Genomic DNA, 15,144 nt, shown 5'->3' with positions numbered 1-15,144 from the left:
TTCCTAAATGATTTACCTGTCTGAGTAGATCAGCTGAGAGACAGATATACGAGGAGTGCTGGCACATGCCCATATCCCAGCAGTCAGGAAGCTGAGGCAGAACTGTGAGTTCAAGACCAGCCTTGGCTATACAGCAAGATCTTATATCAGCTCCCCACCATCACATACACACACACAATGAGGATACAAATTAAAGGTAAAGATTTGTTCTGCTTTTAGTTACCTATTAGGCATCTATGGGACAACTGAAAAGCCACTGTTTAATTGTTATGTTGTGTTTAGTTTTTTTGGCAAAAGAAACTCTCAAGTCCCTGACTGCTTCAGAAAAAAAAACACAAACCATGCTTTTAATGAGTAACAGATTAAGGGCCCAGGAGCTTGTTTGTCTTCTGTCCCTATGCTGGTTTCTCACTGTATTGGTATCACAGGCCTCAATGACCAATCTAGGATGGCTATTGCCAAGTGCAAGAGATAGACTCCATCCAAGGTAAGTTCCCTCCGGACCCCAGTCAGCCTTTGAAAATGGGAGCATCATCTCCGGTCGGAGCATTTCCTCCAGATAGGCAGAGGGCACCACCTCCGAACAAGAACAATCTCATTGCCTATTAAAGTTCCCATTTCAAACAGATACTCCCACACACAAATGTGTTTCCCCCAGAGACTTCCTAAGACCTTCAACAAAGCAGTTTGAGAAGTAGAAGCCAAAAATCCCCATCCACACTTCTTGCTTTCCTTCTACCCTTTCCTGTTCACAGACCCTCTCCCTAATATCTCCTGTGTTCTTCCAAAAAAATGGTGCTGGAGGCCAAATACCAACCCTGACCAGGTGAGGGGGAGCCAGGTGATATTTACCAGTCTCCCAGGCCAGAACTGTCTTTTCTCAGAATCCTTTGCTCTTGAAGTATAGCCTGCCTTACCCATCCCACACCCTAAATCTCAGCCCCTACATCTGGCTGTCCACCTCTGGAGAACAGGTAAAGAGAGATTAAGCCCTGTAGGCCTGTCCCCTTGAGCCAGGCCCTGAGAACCCCTGCTGCAGTCCTGTGCCCCCTCCCCCAGTCCCACACTCAGGTCAGGAGCTGGGAAGTGCTCCCACAGTGCATTAACTCTGAATAGTGAAGAAGAAAGAGGAATGTGGCACTATCCAGCCTCTGTCAATAATTCATGATGCTCAGACTGAGGGGCACCAGTCAGAGTCAGTTTTCCTCTGACATGGGGAAAATTAGACTTAGGTTCTCTTATCTCATCAGGATGTGCTGAGTGCAACTGTAACTTCTTTTTTATGTATCATAAATCCAGTGCATGCCTGTTATTTCACTTGCTATTCATACCCCTCTGTGCAATGCTGAAACTCCTTTTTCAGCCACCCAAATGACCAACACACTTACTGAATGGACCTTCAGCAAGCAGGAATTGTATTAAGCAGTGATCCCCAGTTCTGGATTTCCCAGACCAAGATTCAATACCCTCTAACTGCAGTGACTGACATAACGTTGACACACCGATGAGTTCTCCAACTAATAACACTTCTAAACCTGCTCATCTGCTTCCATCATCTTTTCTTTTCTTTAATTTTTATTAGTGAAGGTTTGTAGTGCATAATGACTACATTCATCATGGGAAGCCGGTACACATACACAGCACATCTTAATTCTTTTTACTGCCACTTCCTGTCCCCCTCCATCTCTTTCATCATCTTTTCTGAAAGGATGACCACCAAAGAGCATATGAAAAGTACAATCCAGAATAAAGAACTGTTAAGTTAAATATGAGAAGCTTCATGAAATTCACTATATTATCTTTATTTTTTTCATTTTGCCTCAAACTAGTGAAAACAGTGCCATAACCAGCACTGCTTCTCAGCCTGGCATTTGGAACCCAGTGGGTTAAACCAATTTAGAAGCTTGCACTTGGGCTTGCTGAGGCCTTTCCAGAGTGTACCATAAGCCATCCAGATTTATTAATTCTCTCAGAAACCCAGGAGGGAGATCATTTCAGCCCACTTGGCAGAAATGGAGGCTGAAGTCTTGAACACAGAATTTATAGCCGGTGAGGACTTTATTCATCATCCATTCCACAGCCTCAGTTCGCAGATGAAGAGTCTGGCCTATGGCAGCAATAATAATTATTATGTGGTGGCAATAATTACTATGTGTTTAGTAGTTTACAGTTCATAAAGCACTTTTATATTCAGCAAATATTTATTGAACTAGGATAGAGGCCAAGACCTGGAGACAGTGATTAGGGAAAGTTTGGGGGCTCCTGAGTCTGTATTTCCACCACTGGCTGGAGGACCCTCTAGCATCCTCGTTACCATTTAGTCGCTGTAAAATGGGTAGTCCCGCTCGATGAGTCAGGGTCTCGCCCCTGAATACTGGTTACCATAGTGACCACAGTCTGCCCTCCATCTCTAAAGATGGAGTCCTTGAAGCACAAGGAAGGCCAGGCCCAAGCTTCATCGCGTCTCCTCTGCTGGCGCCTCTGCCTTCACGTGGTGGACTCCATGAAAGAGCACAGGCCTCACCTTCAAAGGCAGTCTGAAAACATCTGCCCTCCCGGGCACTGTCATCTGCGTAGATCTACGCTTTCTTAAGAAGGAATTTTGAGGTTTGGGGAAGCAAAGGAAATTAACTCAATCTTCTCAAGCCCCATCAACAAAAAAAAAAGTGGGTAAGCACACGTAGGAAGAGGGGGCTGGAGCGCACAGAGCCCTGCAGGGAGGGGCCCTGGTAACCTGGACAGCAGCTCTTTCTCACCCCAGGAGAGAGCCAGTGGTGCGCAAAGTGCAGACCAAGAGTCACGGCGCCGGCGTGCCGGCAGAGGACGCGGGCGGCCACAGCCCTCCCGACTCAGCCCGCCCCTCGCCCTGCCTCCTGCCCTATCAAGCATTCACCTCGCAGAGCCCAGGCCGCCCAGCCCGGCGCCCGAGCCATGCGCAAGGCGGCACTGCGGCTAGGCGGCTGCGCGCGGGCCTGGAGGTCGGTGAGGATGGCTAGCTCCGGCGTGACCCGCCAGAAACCGCTCGCGAATAAGGTGGCCCTCGTTACGGCCTCCACCGACGGGTGAGTGCCTGGGCTGGTGTCTCCGGGGCCGAGGGGTCTGGAAACAGGGGGCCTCTTCGTTTTTGTCTCCTCGGGCCCCGTGCTCAGGCCTCAAAGGCCGCCAGAGGCCCCTACCCTAGAGGACACAGCAGCCACGTGGTCGGCCTGCAGTTCCTCCGAATCCCCAGACTCCGGACCTTCCACTGCCAGCCCTCCTGTCCCCGCTACCTTGCCCAGGCTTGCCAGCTTGGTGCTGCCCCCATCATAGAGACAGCTCCGCCTGCTCTGGGCTGCCCCAATCAACAAACAGCGCCACCTAGAGTCTGGGAAGACCGCAAAATCCAAAACTCCAGTTTCAAAACAATCTTACCATCCCTGCCCATCCACTATAATGTTCCAGACACTCCATTTGGGCTCCTGACCAGTCTCCTAAAGCAACATCTCCCCTAACCTAGATGGGACACAAGACCCACATGAAGTGATTTTTGTTTAGGTTGAGTACACTCTGGCCTACCCTGCCCAGCCTATGTGTCACCCACAGCTCTTATCTGTCCTGTTTCTCATTCCTATAGGACTTTGCTACACACTAGTTCCTCACAAATCTGAAATACAGATTATGAGAAATGCTAATGACTGACAAATGTAAAATATGTAACCTTTACTCCCAGGGGAATATTTACATTAACCACCCTTTCCATGTACCCCCAAAACATAACTAAGGATAGAACTTTGGAGATGAGGTACTGTAGCAAGAGAGATGTTTTGAGTGTAGTTCTTTCCAGTGAGAACTTCAAACGACACATATGGCTGCTACTGGATACTCAGCACATTTCTTTCCCCTCAGTCCCCACTGGGTATGGGACCTGTCACCAGGATTAGGGCCTGTGGAAGGTGATGTCAATTCCTGGGAATAGAGGCTGAGGGACAAGATCATAATAAAATGAGGTAAGCATGACTACCTGCATGGTAACGGCTGTGCCATGGAGCCTATTTTTTTGTTTGTTGGTTGGTTGTTTTTTTGTTTTTTGTTTTTGTTTTTGTTTTTTTGTCTTTTTGAGACAGAGTCTCCCTCTGCAGTTCAGGCTGGCCTTGAGCTCATTTTGTAGCCCAGGCTAGCCTTGAACTCGCAAGGATCCTCCTGCCTCAGCCTCCCGAGTGCTGGGATTACAGGCGTGTGCCACCACGCCCAGCTAATGGAGCCTATTTTACACCTAGTAGAGACACATGGAGATCATATAGAGGAAGAGCTAAAATCCAAATCCAGGCATTCTGACTTAGGAGCTCATGCTCACAGCCTGTCTTAGCTTCTTTTCTCTCATTGCTGAGACAAAATACCTCGTACCCAAAGTTAAAGGGGGAAAGGTCCATTTAGCTCACAGGTTGTACAAGTTTCGGTCCATTGTCAGCTGGCCCCAAGGCAGAGTGCCTTCACAGAGACCAATTCATGGTGGCCAGCAGGTAGCAAAACAAGAGGCAGGAGAGACAAGATTCTTTCTGTCCCTAGTATTGTATGTAGCTACCCGCCCTAGGGCACATGTAGCACTCACACCCTTAATGCTAGCCGGAAACATGCTAAACCAATCGGTGGAGTGATTTCCTAATCACACACCCTTAATTTCAGCATCATTCATGTAGATTCAACCACCTCTGGAAAAAGCCCCATGATCACATGAGGCTTTGGGGAAACATCAGGACAGAAACCATAACACAACCTTTTCCCCTGTACAGTTCTGGGCACTCTTGGTATTTCTCTTCCTGCAGGATCGGCTTCGCAATCTCCCGGCGTCTGGCCCAGGATGGGGCCCATGTGGTCATCAGCAGCCGGAAACAAAAGAATGTGGACCGCGCAGTGGCCACACTGAAGGGGGAGGGGCTTAGTGTGACAGGCACCATATGCCATGTGGGGAAGGCCGAGGACCGGAAGCAGCTGGTGGCCATGGTGAGCAGCAGGGCTATGGGCACTGAGCCAGGAGGTGACAGAAGGGAGCCAATTTGAGCCTCCATCTCTGTTTTCCTAGACAGTGTTAGTGAAATCCAACCAAGCGCTGTTAACTAAAATATAGCAGGGCATTCATATACCCACTCCAAGCCACCAGGAATGTTTAATTGTGTCACTTTCTGTTATGTCCATACCTTAAAGCCTAAGAACCATCTATCTCAGTCAAAGAAACAAAAACTACTCTAATGCTTCAGCCCAGCATTATCCCTTGGGCACCCACTAAAAACAGCCAGTCTTGACTCTCTGGTAGTTTCCTGTGTCACTGGGCACATGGAAAGGGTAAATACAATCGCAAAATAGATGTTCCCACCCACAAGCTGGAAAGTGATCCCCTCATCTTCAGTTTAGAGTCCCTGGGAGCTTACTGGAGGCAGCCCATCATGTTTCAGTCACCTATTCACAGCGTGTGCTCTTTCCTCTGTTCAGAACCCTACATAGGTTTTCTCTAAACCTGCCAACAACTCAAGCAAGGCAAAGACTGTTCTTCCTGTTTACACAGACCAGTTCGGATAACTGGAGCCACTTTCCAAGGTCCCATAGCCAGTAAGGAAAGAACTGTGATTCAATCAGACTTACCAAGCTCCTTTTTTTGGCAGCCTACAAACTACTGGGCACTTCTCCATTAACATAAGGCCAGCCCTTAGGCACCCATATGGATTTTAGTCTCAACATGTCTAAGCCAGTGTCACAGTGGTATTGACAGCAGCTTCCCAGCTACACAAGAAAATATGGGGCCAGGTATGGAGCTCAGTGGCCCAGCGCCTACCTGGCAAGCATGAGGTCCTGAGTTCGATTCCCAGTATCACCAAAAAGAAAATATAAACCACCTAGGCTCCTCTTCCCTGAAGGGTCAGGGTATGTGCTTTATTTCCTGGAGTGAATGGGAGAACCTTACACACAGGGAAAATATAGGATTGTGGTAATAGGTTGGAAGGTTGGTAAAAATAACTTGGGTAATCTCAGAAAAGAAGGCTCTTAAATTATGGTCTACATCCCGGTACTGGAGAAAAACCAAAAAAAAAAAAAAAAAAATTATGGTCAACAGTAGTATGGTGGGCAGAATAAAGTAATTCTATTTTTAAGGAATCTTTGGCAGATGTTCAAATGTGCACTGCAGAAGGTCAAATGTGAGTCTAAGAAGGTCACCTTGCCTGGCATAGGTTGTTGGACAGAGCCTGAGGTTATGACCTTAATCTTGAGAGTGAAGGGAGACATTTAGGAGCTTGGGCCAATCAGTCACTAGCCGTTTGAAATGTATGTAGCAATTTTTTTTCAGTGCTGGAGATTGAATCCAAGGCTTCATGTAATTTAATGTCAGAATCCTAGCTGGGTTTAGTGGTACATGCCTGAAGCAGGAAGATGGCAAATTCAAGCCCACCCCAGGTAATCTGATGACTTAGTGAGGCACTGTCTCAAAATAAAAATGTAAAGAAAGGACTATAAGCCAGGCATGGTGGTACATGTAATCCCAGCACTCAGGAGGCTGAGGCAGGAGGATTGCTGTGAGTCTGAGGCCAGCCTGGGCTTCATAGTGAGACCCTGTCTCAAAAAGACAAAAGAAAAACAGGACTATGGATGTAACACCGTGCAAAGGCTCTGGGTTCAATCCCTAATACTAGAAAAAAAAAAAAATCCTACTAGGAAAACATCCTTCCCCCACTCCCCCAACCAGATCTACCTAGTGGGGTCCTGCAGCTCTGGCTCAGAAGTGGGGCTTTAGCTAGACCTTAAGGAATGAGTAGAAGTGAGTGGGGATGTAAAGATAGAGTAAGGATGAGATTACAGATGACCCTGCAAAATGAGCAGACAGCCAAGAGGGACTGAGGAGAGAAGGGAAGTCTGTAAGACCATGGCAGAATGCATGGGTCCAGGAGTAGTGCGGGAAACGGACTGCGTGGGAGGAACAGGGACAGCAGCCTCCCTAGGCTTGAAAGGCTTCTAGATATCTACGTAGGAAATAAGGAGGAATTTGAGGCTTTAAGCAAGCTGAAACAGTTGTTAAGGAAGGACAGTCTGGCAGTGATAGAAAGAATAAATAGAGAAGACCCTGGACCAAGGACATTGTTTCTCACAGGTCTAGAGCAGTGGCAGTGGGATCAGAATAGACTGCCCAAGAGACATTTAGTAGGAACCAACCAAGATGATTCCAGCCACATGTCTAGAAATTAGAAATAGGAGAAATGAGTCAAAAACAATTTTCAGGAAGTCAGTGTGAACAATGTCAGGGTAGGAAATGATAGAATAGGGCCGAGGAGCTAGCTCAGCGGCACAGTACCTGCCTGGCAAGAGCAAGGTCATGAGTTCGAATCCTAGTACAAAAAAAAAAAAAAAAAGGAAATGATAGGACAGCCAGCAATTTGAGAGGTGTTCTGCCTATTACCAGCTATTAGCCTGCAATGAGGAAAGCTGCTACCCTGAGAATGGCTACTACTCTTAGCATCCTGATTTGCACCATGATTTTCAAGTGAATGGAAACCAGATTAGCGGCTTTTCCACTTGATTATACTGTTTCTAAAAAAAAAAAAGAAATGTAAATAAATGTCAGGACACAGACAACTCCTATGTGGGTATAGTAATCATGCAATTCAGAACCAGAACTTTAGAGAAAGGCTCATGGTACCTTTCTCTTTCATCTTTATGGCTCTGTCTCTGTTCAATCAAACCAGCCTTCTGGCCAGGTGTGGTGGCTCACACTTGTAATCCCAGCACTTGGGAGGCAGAGGCAGCAGAATCATCGTGAGTTTGAGGCCAGCCTGGGCTGGGGTACATAGTGAGTTCAAGGCCAGCCTAAATTACCTAATGAGACCCTGTCTCAAAAAAAAAAGAAAAAAAGAAGAAACAGCCTTCTCAGGGACTAAGAGATGAAAGGAGAGGAGAAGGAGTGAAAGGAAGGGAAGAGAAGGAGATATAAAAAGAACTAAGATGTATTATGTACGTGTACCAACTCCCATGATGGACATTATCATGTACTGTAAACAGACACTAATAAAAATGAATTTTTAAAATGGGAAATAACAGACTTCTCCCCTAGCTCTCCAGGTGATTCTGATGCAATCCACTATCCTCTGCCCACCCCAACACATATGCATCACCTCCAACTTGATCTACACTTTCCCAGTCACAAGTCTATGAGACTTTGACAGAGCCAAGGCAAATAACTACCACAGGGCTTTGTGCCACAACACTAAAATTTACAGGGCACAAGAAGGTCCCGGTACTAGTTTTAAAAGATTGTGTGACTTTAAATTTTGTTAAATTTACATGTTGACAGCCCAGGCATTCCTTTAGCGATGTAGAAACAACTGAGCTTAGCACCTCGTTAGCAGGAATAATTAGTTAAAAGGAGAAGGTAGCAGATGGTGTGCATTGTTAATAACACCCCTCCTGTGCCAAATGTGAGGCACAAAGTTGATCAAGGGCCCATTTAGTGTTACTTGCCCAAGGCATCAAAATTGCCAGTTTGGGACAAGTGCAAAGTCTGGCTTCAGGGTGGCTTAGTACTGAAAACCTTGGTTGGCAGGTTCTCCTTGGCCAGTCACTACTCTAGCACACGCCTTCACCACCTGCTTACAACTTATTAAGGAGGTGAGATATCTTCTTTCTTGGCTTTCTCAATTTAAACCTCAGTTTCTGCCTTGAATCTTCTGTGCCGCAGGGGCCAAAAAAGCAAAGAGAGAAAATGGCATCAAAGCTGAGTGTAGAAGTGTTTTAAACCCAGGCGAGTGTCTTCACCATCGTGGCACTGCCTCAGAGGTTTCGTAGTGATCCAACTTACTTTCAAAGGGCTCCTGTGAACCAGCTCTGCACTACAAAGTACACTAGAAGACTTAATGTCCATTCTGCCACCACTAGCTTTGTGCCCTGAACAAATCCTTTTACCTCTCTCAGACACCAAATGAGCAGGCTTCCTGTTTGTAGCCAAACCTAATGCATCATTACTGAGTCATACGATCCTAAAAAATTAACTTCAGTGGACCACATTTTCATCACCTGCACCAAGAGGACATTGGGCCCATGATCAAGGCCCCTCCCACGGGTGATCTTCCATGGGTCTCTTTAAACTAGTTCCTCCATTCAGGTAAGTGTGGACAGGTTGACTCTTGAGGTTATGGTGACTCATTCAAGGAGACCAGACAGCAAACACTTGGGGAGTCAGGACTGTAACTCCATGAGTAGAGGAGGGGGACTTAGAAATAGGTTTTGCAGCAAGAGGTGAAGGCGTGAAAATGAAGGAGCTTCCCCAAGAGAAGATGTAAAGAAAAGAGCGAAAGGTCAGAGACATCCTTAGAAGAAAAGGAGGCTAGAAAAACTGCCAAAGAAATAAGATAACCATTAATGGTTAGCAGCAGAGACTAGGGTAGCTTTAGAGAGAAAATGTTTCAAGAAAAGGAGAGGTAATTTTGACAACTGGTTTTTTTTTTTTTTTGGTTTTTGGGGGTTTTTTGGTTTTTTTTGTCTTTTTGAGACAGGGACTCACTATGCAGTTCAGGCTGGCCTTGAGCTCACTCAGCCTTGAGCTGGGCTAGCTCACTAGCCCAGGCTGGTCTCGAACTCGCAACAATCCTCCTGCCTCAGCCTCTCGAGTTCTGGGATTACAGGCGTGCACCACCACGCCCGGCTCAACAACTGTTCTTCAGAAGATATTTCTTATGAACAATACTAAATGAACCTCCCTGGCTTACCTGTAGCCCTGACCCAGACCCCCTCTCTCCAGGCTGTGAACCTTCATGGAGGTATTGATATCCTGGTCTCCAACGCTGCTGTCAACCCCTTCTTTGGAAGCCTGATGGATGTCACTGAGGACGTATGGGACAAGGTGAGAGAGGATTAGAGCAGCAGCAAGGCAGGCCTCAGAAAGCATTCAGCACAAACTCACTCTGCTTTTAGAATGTCTTCAAGTAACGTGTAGATGGGATGTGCCACACACCTGGCACGCACCTGGGAAAGGGCAAGTGAGGGGTGGCTTCCTCTGTTCTGCTCTTCTCTCTCATCTCAGCTTCTCCCCAGTTTTGCCTTCCATTTGTTCTGTACTAGCCACCTTCTGCTTCCCTTCCCAGATCTCTCCCGCAGTGTGCTTACCCACGCTCTGCTTCCTGGTTTATTTCCAGCAGAGATGCGGCAGCTAATAGGCCAACAACTAATACACTTAAACTTACACACCCACCCGTCCCCTTTTAGCTGCCAAAAAGAAATGCTTTTTCATTAGCTGGGAAACGTTAATTACTGCTAGTTAGGTGACATACCAATTTTGGTGACATGACTGAAGTTGCTGCTTTATAACATACAGCCTTTGAAAAAGACCTGTCCTTGTCTCTTCTTAACCACAGTATTGTGAAAATCTGAGAGCCAGTTGTCTAAATTCAAATGCTGGAATACTGGATTTTATGTGGTCATGTATATTTACATCATACTCATAATATATCTCATGCCCCTACATCCTTTAATTATAAAGCTTTAATTAAACTATTTGTCTTTATTTACTAAGGTTAATATTCCCATGTGATTTTAGTGAATGTTGACCCTTCTTAACTGCTGGTGGGAGTGTAAACTGGTGCAACCACTAAGGATATCAGTATGAAAATTCTTCAAAAAACTAAAAATAGAAATCCCATTTGACCCAGATATTTCCTTTCTAGGTATCTTCCTGAAAGAGTTAAAGATGTCATATTACAGAGGTACAGGCATACCCATGTTTATGGCAGCACAACTTATAATAGCTAATTCTTGGAAGCAGCCTATATCCATCAACAGATGAATGGATAAAGAAAATATCATAGTTATATATAATGGGAGTACTACTGTGCCAAAAAGAAGGATAAACTTAGTCATTTGTAGGAAAATGGGCCCATAATGTAAAGTGAAGTAAATCAGATACACAAGCTTAAATATCACATGGTTTTTCTTATATGAGAAATCCAAACAATAAATAAAGTGCAAAATAAAAGGCAGACAGTAGGAGAAACTACTATTACCATTGTTAAATTTCTTGTGTATGATAATGAATTGCAAATGTGTGAGAGAATGTTTTTGTCTTTGGACGTGTATGCTAAGGCATTTAGAGACACAGCACTGTCATGTCTGTGACTTCATTTCAATGGTCCATTTAAAAGAAACTGTGAACACAGAACAAATGACAGAAAATGTGAACAGTGAATGAATCTAGGTGAGGGAGAGCTGCACAGTCGCTGTACTTCTGTTTTGGTTTTTTTTTTTTTTTCCAAAATTGAAGTTTTTCAGAATAATTGTCATGAAACATGGGAGGGGAATATCCCAAAATGGTTTACATTAGAACAATGCAAACAAGGTCCTACAATTGCTTTACATTGGGAACATGGAGGTTTTTATTTTGGCCTGTGCCCCAGCTTCCCAAAGAAAACCTCATGAACTCACTTTCTGACAAATGTCTAGCTAGATCATCCATCCTGGAGGCCCAGGAGCATCCACTCTCTAAGCTCAGAAGCCAGAGAAATACCTAAACCACCTCAGGTGCACAGGTCAGGACACATCTGCCCTGAGGGGCACAGCCCCCTCTAGGTCCAATTCCAGGCTCTCCCTACTTGGAAGAAACACAAGAAAACCTAGCTCAAGTCCAAAGCTGCCCTGAGAATTTAGGCTTATTTTAGGCCTCATCATAGTTGGCTGGTGAGGAGAGATGAGCCAGGTTCCATCCTCAAACTAATGTGCACCATGCAGCTAAATGAGCTGGTGAGGAGTGCACCTCCCTGAACCCTGGCTTCTGTCCTTGTCAGGCCAGGGCAAAGTATCCCTTAAGTCTCCATCGGCTCTAACAAACAGATCCTGGGAGCACATAGTGACTCCTCATCACTGTACCCTTCCAACACTTCTCACGCTGTTTCCCCTTCTCTCTCTTTCAGATTCTGGACATTAATGTGAAGGCCACAGCCCTGATAACAAAAGAAGTGGTGCCAGAGATGGAGAAACGAGGGTACAGAGAGTGAGAGGGAGCCCGGGTGAGACAAGGCCCCACAGGGGCTGAGGGCAATGGTCTGCAGTGGAAGGAGAATCAGCTCTCTTTTTTTTCCAGAGGTGGCTCAGTAGTGATTGTGTCTTCCATAGCAGGCTTCTCTCCATTTCCGGTAAGAACCCCTTTGTCTGTCACTTCTAGCCACTCTTCATTCCACATCTTTCCACCTCTCCAGTTGCCCAGAGAAATACGTGTCCTGCTTGAGAATAACATCACCAAGTCCTTTCCCACCAAAGATGCCTGCCTCCATGAACTCTGTGACCGTCCCTTTAGGGAGACACCTACTGACCACTGCACTTGATATCAAATAAGAACTAAGAATGACCTGGTAACTACCAGACTAACCCATTCTCATCTTTCTCCAGGGCCTGGGTCCTTACAATGTTAGTAAAACAGCCTTATTGGGCCTTACCAAGAACCTGGCCTTAGAGCTGGCTCCAAAGAACATTAGAGTGAACTGCCTGGCACCTGGACTCATCAAGACTAATTTCAGCAGTGTGGTGAGGAAGGGAAACACTGCAGTTTCCAGGGGGCTTTGAAGGGCATCCATCTTTTTGGATAAGGAAGCCTGGTACCTGCATCCTGAGCTTTCACCCACTTCTATCTACCCCCTATACCAGCTGCCTTTCCCAGGCAACACCCACACACACTCCTTTCCTGGGGTGCAGGGTAGAGACTGGAATTCAGTTTCGTATCTCCTAAAGTGTATGAGAGTTGAGGAGACCCAGCAAGATCATTCACTGAGGCTAAAAGAATGGAACAGAGGAGGGCAATAGGGAGAGCTCTGAGCCAAGAAGCAACAGAGAGTGAAAGGAGGAGTCTTTCCACCCTTCTTCTCATTTGATGGGGGGACAATTTCCTCCCTTTGCTGCCCCTCAGTTTCCTCTGTTGCACATAAAGACATTTCCCTTCTTCCTGCAGTTGTGGATGGACAAGGCCAAAGAGGACAGCATAAAGGAATCCATGCATATTAGAAGGTAAGCTGTCACAGGGATGCCAGGGAGGGATGAAGGTAGAAAGGTCTGGTCCCTACCATAGCCCACAGCTCACTGTCTTGGTTCCACAGATCACACAGCCACACCCTTCCCTGCCTCACAGACATCAAAGTTCGTAAGACCTACATTGCAGAGACCTTACCAAGGAGGCTACTTCCAATACAAAAAGCACAGGCACCACAGTTTCAGCAGAGCAACACTGAAAGGAGCCCGACCCCTTCTCTCTCTCTTCCGGTCTATCTCCACCTCTGGATATCCGTGGAAACTAGGAATCAAACCAAAACCATGTTTTTTAGTTAGTTCACCTTTAATAAAGAGTCACATTTCCAAAACTTAGGTTGATGATCCTACAATCAAAATAAAAGGAAGGAAGGGCTTTACTAAGCTCCAAATTCTTTTGCATAAGGAAATTATTCTTTTCCCCAGTTGGCTGGCTAAACTGTTCAGACACCTTTGCTGAGCTACCTTTCCTTTAAGTTATCTACCTCTCCCCACTGTCTGGCTCTTGGGCACTCTTGTCGGTCTTCTCCATCTTGACCCCTCAAGGACAACTGCCAGCAATGTGTACCTCTTTACTGGTCCAAACATCCCAGACACGAGTCCTCCCAAAGCCATTCTGACGGCAGGCATGAGCTGCAGGCCTACTACACAACTCATATAAGTCTGGATATTGTCACCTAGAGCACCAATGGATGACCTAGCCCCATGCAGCACAACACTGGATGCACATTAGAATCACCTGGGGAGCTTTCCAAACGGGTGTTGTTCCAACCCCAGAGCAGAGGTTCTTCTTTACTTGGTCCAAGGTGGAAACTGCACATCTTTTTGTTGTTGTTGTTAAGCCTCTCAGATTCCAAATGACTCCAATATATAGCTAGATAGAAGAACCTAATCTAGGCCTTCTAGATTTGAGCCACCCACTCTGCCCACCTCTATTGCATGCTATTGCAGTCAGTTTAAGTGTTCCTAACTACAGAATCACTAATACAGTGAGAATTATCACATTCTTACAAAACAATAACCTGAAAGGACAAAAATAAATTCCTGAAGAAGTTGTCTGTACTGAACCTGTACAAAAGAAATCATTTAAAACACATCATTTACTGTCACAGACTCCCTCACACTTGAATAATATGTACACATGTGAGACCAATTCTTTTGAAGTAGGAAATAATCACTCACCATTTTATCAATACACCTTTTTTTTTTTTTTTTTTTTTTTTTTTTTTTTTTTTTTTTTTTTTTTTTTTTTTTTTTTTTTTTTTTGGTACCAGGGAATTGAACTCAGGACCTTGCACTTGCCAGGCAGGCACCTGTGCCACTGAGCTATATCCCTGGCCCACAACTTTAGATTTTGGTGTTCTTAGCTCTCTAAAAAGCAGATTCTCTGTATGATTTGCATATAATTGTAATCGTTTTGGCAGAATACAGTATTTATTCTTACACTAAATTATAACAACTTATCCTCATGGTAAGCAAAAAGCTCATAGACTGTGCCTGAAAAATCATCTAATAATTCTTGGTACCCAATTTTATTGAGCCAGGTGATGGGGCCTTGCCTGTTTTTTACTCCCTTCCTTGTTTTCCCATCCTCCAGGATCGGCAAGCCAGAGGAGTGTGCAGGCATCGTGTCTTTTATGTGCTCTGAAGACGCCAGCTACATCACAGGGGAGACAGTGGTGGTAGGGGGGGGATCTCCATCCCGCCTCTGAGGACCGGGGCAGACCCTTTTGCCTATCATACTACTCACCCCACAAAATCAGTTCTGCCCCACCAGTCAAGGAGTGGTCTGATGAGGGTTCTCACTGTTGCTGTGGCCTTGGATAAAGGCTTCCTTGAGAACACAGTGCAAGCCTATTGAGAAGCCTGCATCTACCTTAGCAAAGACCCACAAATATTTTTTTCCTAGATCTCTGGGGAATTTGAGGGGAGATGGGAGAGAACCTGGAGTGGAAGGAACAGGGCTGGAAATTAACAGCTTGCAAATGAGGTGCAAATAAAATGCAAATGATCGCCTTGCTTTGAAGCAGTGTGTTCATTTCTCAGTGTGGGGTGCTTAGGTATGGCAACTGAGCAGAGAGAAGCCAGGGCAGGCTGCAGCTCTGGATCCCCCATCCCTCCTCC

The 15,144-nt window shown here is 45.7% G+C and overlaps 1 protein-coding gene and 1 long non-coding RNA gene across 3 annotated transcripts in view; one reads left to right on the top strand and one right to left on the bottom strand.

Annotated features, from left to right (window-relative positions):
- The window catches only part of LOC106147743, a 61,738-nt gene that overhangs the window by 44,568 nt on the left and 2,026 nt on the right, over positions 1 to 15,144 (bottom strand). The gene's annotated exons all lie outside the window — the stretch shown is intronic.
- Positions 2,885 to 15,040, top strand: LOC102014751 (dehydrogenase/reductase SDR family member 4). The gene is made up of 8 exons (XM_005377056.2): positions 2,885 to 3,062; positions 4,803 to 4,980; positions 9,755 to 9,856; positions 11,916 to 11,986; positions 12,086 to 12,137; positions 12,391 to 12,525; positions 12,947 to 13,002; positions 14,618 to 15,040. The coding sequence occupies exons 1-8, from the start codon at positions 2,932 to 2,934 to the stop codon at positions 14,730 to 14,732; spliced, it is 840 nt and encodes a 279-aa protein (XP_005377113.1). The 5' UTR covers positions 2,885 to 2,931; the 3' UTR covers positions 14,733 to 15,040.

Source organism: Chinchilla lanigera, unplaced genomic scaffold (assembly GCF_000276665.1).
Source record: "Chinchilla lanigera isolate Chin_1 unplaced genomic scaffold, ChiLan1.0 scaffold00008, whole genome shotgun sequence".
Classification (NCBI taxonomy): domain Eukaryota; kingdom Metazoa; phylum Chordata; class Mammalia; order Rodentia; family Chinchillidae; genus Chinchilla; species Chinchilla lanigera.
Note: the sequence above shows the minus strand (reverse complement) of the source record. Positions and strands in the feature narration are given on the sequence as shown.